This window comes from Vicia villosa, linkage group LG3, assembly GCF_029867415.1.
Source record: "Vicia villosa cultivar HV-30 ecotype Madison, WI linkage group LG3, Vvil1.0, whole genome shotgun sequence".
Taxonomy (NCBI): Eukaryota; Viridiplantae; Streptophyta; class Magnoliopsida; order Fabales; family Fabaceae; genus Vicia; species Vicia villosa.
In genome coordinates, this window is record NC_081182.1 from 94,623,376 (window position 1) to 94,633,264 (window position 9,889).

Genomic DNA, 9,889 nt, shown 5'->3' on the forward strand with positions numbered 1-9,889 from the left:
AGACTTTTAACCAAAGCACTCAAAGAACCTTATTAAGGTTTAACTATTCCCTTAATCCCTACTTCTAACTAACCCATTATATTCACACACGTTTCTCAATCAAATTCTTCAACCCAAAATGTGCCCTCTTAGGGTTATTCTGATTTTCTTGTCCGCAACTCTCGCCGGATTCTTCGTTCTCAGAAATCTAAGATCTCAACCCAAGATCGACGATGAAGATGAAGATGCTGTTCTTCCTTCAAACCCTAAAATCTTAGATTCTTCAAATGCTGCATCGAATGGAAATTCTAAGGTTAACCCATTTTACCCTTTTGCTTCAATTTTAATAAAAATGTGTTTTTTGAAATTAACCCTAATTTTTGTGATTTTAGGTTTGGAATGCGTTAGAATCTGGGTTTTGGACCTTTGTTGATATGGCTAGTGGGCGTTATCTTTGGAGGCATGTGGTTTCTTCGTCTTCTTCTTCAAAGCGCTCTAGCTGATGGTGTGTTGTTGGTGATTGCAAATTTGCATATCTGGTGATTGATTAATGTCAATATCAATATCATTTGTTTTTGATATTGTAGTATTTGGAGCAATTTGCATATCTTTGTAATCTGTATCATATCTGTTGTTCATAGTATTTTGTTGTTGGTTTTGAATTTGCAATACAAATAATGATGATGATGATGATAATCTTGATATGTCTATAATATAGTGTGTTCTTTTACTGTTTCTGTTCTGGATTTGAGTTGATTCTTGTTTTCATGTGAAGTTATAGATTTCAATATGTGTTTTTTATTGGGTACATTCTTCTTTAATTGTTATGTGAAGAAGTTTAATGTGCCATCAATAAAGGTATAATGTTCTAATCACGTTAATGTTGATGAGAAGTTATGAGCATTGATATAGGAATAACTAGTATAGTTGAGTTGTTGAGTTTTCTTGGTCGAAATTTATATCATTATACGAGACAGGTAGATATGGTGGCAGGATAGAATTTGGGTTTTATGCTGGATTAATGAAGAGAAATTGGTGAATTAAACGGTTAATCGATGTACTTATAAGTTATATGTGTTTATTGTGCTTTATAAGTGGTTCATTCATAATTCTCAATTGGATATTGGTTGTGAGCCAAGTTATTGGCTGCTGAGTATTCTAAATAGTACTACTCGAGGGAGAAGTATTTTGTAGATGCCATTAGGTTCTTAGATAGATAAGGAGGAAGAACTTTGTTTCTAAAAAGGAAGGTAGTATCTAAGTCAAGTTATCTTTGAGAAATGTCAATACATATGTCGGAATCAGAAGTAGATATCAGTTATATCAATATTTAAAATCCAGATATCGGATTAGGGACCACGAAAACGCAGCTTAAACTCAAAATGAAGAAGAAATTGATTTTTTTTCTCTTTTAATTAAGCTGGTGAATGTTGTATCATCTTTCATAGATGGTCAGAAATAAGTGAGAAAGTCTTGATTGCAGCAAGGTGTAATAAGTAAAAATAAACCAAAAAATTGTAATGATATACAAAGTTTCCTTCTTCCCACATGGGTCTTGTAACAAAGAGTCTTGATTGAGGAAAATAAACTTGTCTTAGATTCAAGTTCTCTATAGGCCTTGATCTCTTGCAAATACATCCTTTACGTTGCAATAATCATTTGCAAATGGTCAGTACTCACTAGAATCTCTAAGAGATACTTTTTTAGGTTATATTGGTGATATGAATGATTTATAAATTAGAATGGCTAGTGAAGTGAAGTGAATGGGAGTTGAATGAAAGATACATGGCACGTGGTTAGTGGATGTCCGAGCTTGTGCTGAATGAGTTGGGAAACGATCTATCATTCAAGTCTGGAGAAACTATGATGTACTACTAATTAAGAAAAGTTTGACCAAAATTGTATGACAATCATTGTGTGAGGGCTTGAGGAAAATATACACGAAAGTGTGTTTTTGAAAATTTCATATTCTAGAATTTATACCCTATCAATATATCTCATGACCAAAAATAGAAGTTTGTGCTCCATTTTTTCTCTTCTTTCCAATCATGCTAAAAACTTATTAAAAACACGAAATATGTATTTCAAATGAAAATCAAATCATCAATGGACTCATAGCACAATTTTTTCGTCTGAATGATGAGATAATGTGACCCATCTGAATTTTACTAAATTGTTTAACACTTTTTTTATTGTTCTGGTGATGGATTCTACTTATGAAACCAACAAAATAGCTTCTACTTGAGTTTGTAAGTGTTACTTTTACTGAGATGATGTACTCAATTATCTTTACGAGTTGAATAAGTGACTCCAATAAAAAAAAAGGAGAAAAATATGTGAATTGTGATATTTAGGGTGAATTGTTTGAGTTTGTAAATGGTATGGGTCACATTATTTGACTGAACATCTATAAATCTCTAATGCTTTTCTCTTTTCTCATATCTATTTACTTTTCAATTATTTATTTTCACTGAATTTCCATTTTTCTTTCCTGCTGCATCTATCTTGTTTGTTTGATAAACGTATTTTAAACTCTGATTTTTGTATGGATTTATATTTAGAAATTATTTTTCAAACCCATGCAATTCAACCCTCTCTTGTGTTTGGAGTCACTAGTCCAATAGGTGATTGTGATAAAAAAAGAATGTATTTTGACAATTAAAAAGAAAAACAATGAAAAGAAAAGTAAATTTTTTGAAAGCTTTCACAAAAATAAGAAGTCGCCAAAAGATGAAGTTGTAAGGTGGAAAAGAAAAACTAAGGAAAAGATAAATATTGATCTCTTACCTACTAGGTACATTTGAATTTCAGAAAAATCAAGATTCTTGTAGCCCAGCCACGTTACAACCAAAAGTAAAGACTTTAGTGATCCATGAATCTTGTAATATTGCTTATATGAAATACAAAATATTTATATAGTTGATGCATTGTCTGATAAATGAGGAAAACATTATTGAGATCATGATAATTGACTGTTGATCTGAACATATTTTAAAATCATACTTTGGTAAAGCAAGTTTTTTATTTTCATACTATAGTTTATTTATGCTTATAATGTTGATTATACACTTGCATTTGAAAAAAATTATATCATACTTCAAAGCTCTTTCAAAAACTTCTTGATCAAGACTTGCGACTTTATATGAACTATAAATATTGAATTTTTCTGAAACATTTTGCAATAATTTAAAAATTGGACCGTCATCAAACCGTTGAGAGTACTGGGTCACTATTTCATTGGTCGAATCACTGGGTCAATAGCTAAACCACGTGACTAAATCAGATAACTCGGTTGATTAATCCTATCTCTATAAGAAAATTATATAGTTATTAAAACGGGAGAACCAAATGACTCAGTCTCTAAAAAAATCACGGCATCTACAAAATTTCAAAATATCATAATTTCACAAGTTCGTTCTTTAAATTTCAATTCTAAACATAGCCATCACCATTCACACACACACAACAAAATAGTACAAAATACAAATCCAAATAAATTTTGAATAAAGTCTAATTGCAACATAAACTAAACAACAAAATAGCTTGTCTAATAAATTTAATTTTGAGGGAAAGTTGTTCCAAATAAATTTTGAACAAATTCTAGTTATATTTTAATTTATTAAAAATTTTATTAAAACGGCGTCGAACCGATGAAACTCTCGGTTTAAGGTTCAATTGGTTCAACTGGTTAAACCTATCGAACCGTTTATTAAATAAATTAGTAATATGACGCTAAATTTTATAGATATGACATACGCAATCTTACATTCACAATTTAATAAAATAAAATATTCAAAAAATCCAATACAAACTTAATACAATAAGATTAATGATACATAATAACACAACTTAATTGCACGTTTAATTTCATCCTTCATTTAATAACAATTTGAACAAATTAAAAAATTATTGTAAAAATAAGTTAAATTAATTCAAACGAAAATTAAAATAATAAAACATAATACTTAAAATAAAATTCAAATAATTAAGTATACCTAAATTATATATGATAGAATCACCAAAAATAAACAATATACTATACTTAATTGAACAATTGTAGGCGAATGCGAGTTGAACGACAACAAACAAGTCATAATTGGACAACGAAAAATATAATTGAGTTGAACTACAATCAATATTGAATTGGATGACGTGACCATGTTTAAAAGAGACGGCGTGATGATGATGGAGAATGATTAAAAGAAAAGAAATATCTATAATGGAGTGACAAAACTTAAAAGTTTGTATGGTTATAAAAAAAACCAACATATTTTTTGTGAACGTGGAACGAATTAAGTTTTGATATTGACAAATTAAATTTTTCAAAAAGAAATTAAAAAAGGGTCAATTTAATGCTTTTTTTGGAACCAGATGGTTTTACAAAACCAGCTCCAGCTCTTTGGTTCGAATGGTTTTGGACGATTCAATCAGTTTTTCAAGTTTTACTCCAATTTTGACCCACTAGCGGTTGAACCGGGCAGTTCGGTCTGGTTTTTAAAATATTAGTTTTATGTGAGGAAGAAATAAACATTTAACCCGCTGGTTTTCCAGAATCGTCGGTTCGTCTGTTTTTACCAACTTTGGCCGGTTATGGCTGATTCAATAGCTTACTTGGTCCATCAATTAGACTACACTGATGAACCCTCTGATTCCTAGTTCGACCGGCCGGTTCAACCTGGTTTTTAAAATACTGTCATTTTGTACTGATTTTGTTTAAGGACAAATAATAAGATAAGATGGGGATGGTCAATAAGTACCAAAAATGCTTATGCACTTATTAACTTATTTTGCAAGAAATTAATGAAACTTCTGTATAAACTTTTTGACTGTATATTTACTAGGTACAGTTAAAAACAACCAAGAAAGCACCAAAAACCAGTGAAAAAGCAATTAAGCTCGCTAAGCTAATACTAGGGCCTCGCTAAGAGAGTAATGGTGGCAAAATAAGAGTTGAAATCCAAGTTCAAGTCTAAACAACAAAGCTCGCATAACACAGTACCACATGCTAAGCAAGGTATGATTGTTCAACGACTTAAGTTACTTAATGGGAAAAGAAGGGTTTGCTCGCTAAGCTAGTTTGGAGGCGCGCAAAGCAAGGGTATGAGGAAAAGACAACTTGTAGGATGAGTTGGCATATCTTAGGGGAGAAGAAAGTAGGCTCACTAAGCGAGCTATGAGCCTTGCTTAGCAAGAATGAAATATTAGAACCCTATAACAGTTGAAAAAAATTGGAGTAAATTCGTTTTTTTAGGGAGTAAGAGAAGTCAATTGTATACCAAAAACACAACAGTTGAAGAAAAGAAACGAGGATTAAGGGCAGAAGAATTGCCCAAGGAATCGACAAAAATTTATTTTCAATGTCTTTCTTTTAGGACTTAGTTCTAAATCTAATATGAGTAAGTGTTGCTAATTTCTATTTTGTTGGGGTTTATATGTAATCGTTCTAATGCTCATGTATTTATTGTGATCATGGCGTTCTATGTAATTTTTCTTAAGTTTTAGTATTGAATAGTTCTTCCTTCGTAATGCTTGTTGTGTATAAGCTACCTAAAACATGTTTTCATGGTATGATTTGATACTCAAAAGATACTGTTCATTACTAGATCCAATCTTTTCATCTATCAGATATGCCATATTCTAGAGATATATTAAGGTCTAGTATCTATATGAATCGTCAAAGCTTAATGCTATCATATTAGTTAATAGTACAGTGATCGTCTATTAGGTAATACAATTGATCTCATGTTGTTGACTTAGACATGAGATGCAATGGGAAAAATGGATGAAAATATTAATAGTTTATTAGAATTGCATATTACTGATCAAGATGATACATGAGAACAGATCGATGAAATCTAATCCCAACAGATGTTTCTCAATTATTAAACACTAAAGTTCATTTTACTTTTTTGTTATTTTACTTTTTGTCATTTTAGTATTCACAAATAATCAACATTTGATAAACCATTCTTAAAGTCATAGAAACTATTAAACAATCTTTGAAACACAACCAGTCCATATGTAGATGATAAAATTTGTACTTGCTTCTGCACTTGCAACACCAAGTAACATCGGTCTTTGATATTCTTCATACTGTTAATATACACCTCAAACATCTTCATGTCCTATCTAAGATAGAGAAAGCCTTAACCTCTTCCTGAATCGGTTGACTACGCTGAATTTTAAGCGACGGAAAAAGAGCATCATGGTTAGCATGCTCTATGGATCTATATGTTTGTAGGTATAATGTTTTTAGTAGTTATATGACCTCAATCATTTTTATGATGACAACACTATGATATAAAGTCTTCATGTGAAGTTCTGATCAATTTTTATGCTTAGGAGATCAAGATGTCAAAGTCAGTCTCTTAAGTACAATACCTAATCTCAATTGGCGTTCGATGGAATCCGTGTTGATCTCCAAGTCAATAAATCTCTTTTATGAGGGTGTTTATCAAGAAGCCTTACTAAGCCTCATCAATATAAAGAAGTTAAGTCTCAGATAAAGTGTTGAATACAACAATGGATCTTAAAGCTTCAGAGATTATGAAAAAGAGGAAGTGTGAAAGCTCTCATGATCAATGTTTGAATAATTAGAGTCTTGTAAAAGATATTAGAGTAATTCATAAATTACTAAGGCAATACACACACTCAGCTAAAAGTATTTTTAACCTCTTTATTTGATAAATACCTTAAAAAATTTAGATGAACCATCAAGGTGCTTGTACAATTGATCAAGGGTGTTCCTAAACATCTATGAAGCTTGTACACGCTACCTAATCAATTAAAGCTCTTAGTCAATTTATTAGAACAAAGCTCAAAGCTTCTTAACCAATTAGGAACACTCCTAATTGATTAAGACACTAGTTGTAGTAAGTTTTCCATTTTGAGAATTAGGATTTCCGTTTTTGTGAAGCACTTAATAAATTAGACCTAGTACATAATTGATTATGAGCTTTAAAAGGCCCACAAATAGTTTTTCTTTTTGAGCAAAAAATTTCACCTATAAATAAAGGGCTTTTCCTCACTTTCAAAACACACTAGAAACCATATTTTTATATTCTTTCTCACTTTCTACTTTCATCTCTCTCATTTCTTTCCTTATCACTAAAGAGGAGGGTTATATTGACTCCAAGAGTAAGTGTTCAACACTTACTCCAAATCATAACCATTGATTTTCATTAATCTAACGGTTTTAATTGTTCATTTAATCTAGTTATTTTTGGAAATATTTTTCTATATAAAATTTTAATTAAAACCGTTGGATTAAGGATAATCAATGGTTATGATTTGGATTAAGTGTTGTACACTTACTCTTGGAGTCAATATAACCCTCCTCATCACTAAATTTTCTTAGAGCTTTAGAAGTGAAATTAATGAGGCATCACTTCTGTTTTCTGGTATTTAGGGTATTATTATAATTTACGTGATAGGAATGTATCGCCTGTGTAATATCTCTTTTGAGAAGTCATTGTTTGGTTTGCGTGCTTAGTCAGTTAAAGCTCTCGTTTGGTTTTTTACTTTGTCTGTGAAAATCTCTGTTTGGTTCCTGAGCTTTGCTCGGGTATAAAAGCTCTCATTTGGTTTGTGAGATTGTTTGTTAAAATATCTATTTGGTTTATGATTTGTGACTAGTGTTAAAGTTATCTCTATGTTCAAACATTAGGTTGATGTAAAATCTCATGCTTAGTTTGGAGGATAGCCAGTGTAAAACTCCAACCTGTTTGTAAGAAGGTTCGCAGGCATAACCTGTGAAAAGCTCACATCTATAATAGAAACTCTCAAGAAGAAATTCTTAGGGAGAGGAGTAGGACAAGTAGTTAGGCCAAACCTTTATGAATCTTTGGTACAGTTCCCTTATCCCTTATCTCTTTTTATTTTCGTTGTGCTTAAATCTTATCTCCACCCTGATTTTGTTTCCTTTTCATATTTTGCTGCTTACTATTTGTTTGATTTACAAAATTGTTTTAAAAAAAATCATTTATCAAAGTTTTTTAAATTGGACATTATTTTTCAAACCCACACAATTCAACGCTTTTTGTGTTTAGAGCCACTTATCTGGCACACTCTTCTTGTATTTGCATTAGTAATGAAATTTTTTGATGTAGGCCAAGCCCACTAGGTGCAATAGCGAAGGAGCCACCCCAAGGTGGTTAAGAATGCTAACTTCAAATTTGGTAAAAGGAATTTGGAAGCCTATATGGGAGAACAAGCATTCATGAAGATGAATGACACATCCTTTATACTTATGACACAACCTTTTGTCCCCATCTAGAGGGAGCACCCCTTAGTTTGAGGAGGGTCTCATCTAAGTAATAGCATGGTCTAGACATCTTTTTGCTGCAAATACGAAAATAGTGTCTAGCGCCTCCTAGTCCACCTATGACACCAAATCTTTGTGCCCCCACTCAGAGTAACTTAATGATTGTTCGCTCCATTACAATTTCACTGCTAACACTTAAAAAGGAACGACCATTGCAGTTACAAGAAGACCCAATTATGAGGCCCAATTTAGTATCCGTTAAGCGGACAAAAGAACAAGTAGGTCCTTGTCAAAGCTGAACAATTGATTTTAGCTATTAGTGCATCGTTCATCGTTGGATCTGATTGGACAAATCCTTGTATTTCACATCGAAATAGACAAAAACAATTTTAACCATCTACCATATATAAATCCAACGACATGTCATTTCAGATATGATCTCACTCTTACTCTCAAACTTCTTCTCTACGATTCACTGACTAGTATGTAGTGTTAATGTTGCATATCCTCTTCACTCCGTTGTACCAAAAACTCTCGCCATATTGCAAGAAATTTTTGCTTCGACATTAAGTATTTCTCTTTCCATCTCAGGGCATGGAGTAAAATGTTTAAAAGAGTTAGATTGTTATTCTACTTGCTTAAAAGTTTTTTTTTAATTGTATCAAAAGTATATAAAAAACATTGATTGAATATATATATATATATATATATATATATATATATATATATATATATATATATATATATATATATATATATATATATATATATATATATATATATATATACTTGGATCCTCTTCTTTATTTTTCTCTCATTTCCTCTCCATCCTCTCTATCTCTTAGGGTGTGTTTGGTTGTGAGAAGAAAGTGTGAAGAGAGAAAAAGGTGAGAAAGAGTGTGGAAAGAGAGAAATAAGAGAGAAATATAGATGATTTGATGTATTGATTGTTTTAAGAGAAAGAGAATAGAAATAGAAGAGAAAGAAGTGTGTTTCACTTTTAAAAAGACTAAAATACCCTTATACTAAAATCATAATTTTATTATATTTAAATTAATTTTTTAGAAAAATGAATGTAGTTTTTTATTTTAATTTAATAAAAATTACACCTGAATTAAATTTTTTATTTACTATAGTTACTGATTGCCTTAAAAATATTTAAATTTAATTAAATAATTTATACATAAATTCGCATATAATTTATTAATGTAGTTTAATTTTATTATATTAATTATTGATAATTAAGTAACATAAATGATACTATTAAATTCTTACAAGACTACCATTATGATAATTATTTTGCACAAAAATATTGAATCTGCTAACGTCTTGTTGATAAGGATATAATGGAGAAACATATCAATTTTAAGTCCTTTCCTTCCTTTCTTCTCATAATAGAAGAGAAAAGATTTGCACGTGGGGTCCACAAAATTTTAGACTCTCTCTTCCCTTTCTTTGCAAACCAAGCAGCATTGATTAGACATTTCTTCTCTTACTCTCTCGTCTCAACTTCTTTCTTCTCTTACTCTCCTCAAACAAGCAGACCATTAATCTCACTTTTAAAAAACAAAATATAATAAAGAGAGAGAATGAAATTAAGAGAAACAGAGAAGATGGAGAGGGAATGAGAGAAAAATAAAGGAGAAG

The 9,889-nt window shown here is 30.9% G+C and overlaps 1 protein-coding gene across 1 annotated transcript; it reads left to right on the forward strand.

Annotated features, from left to right (window-relative positions):
- On the forward strand, positions 1 to 721 carry LOC131656367 (uncharacterized). Its single transcript, XM_058926100.1, has 2 exons — positions 1 to 292; positions 372 to 721. The coding sequence occupies exons 1-2, from the start codon at positions 119 to 121 to the stop codon at positions 480 to 482; spliced, it is 285 nt and encodes a 94-aa protein (XP_058782083.1). The 5' UTR covers positions 1 to 118; the 3' UTR covers positions 483 to 721.
- Positions 722 to 9,889: the final 9,168 nt, after the last annotated feature.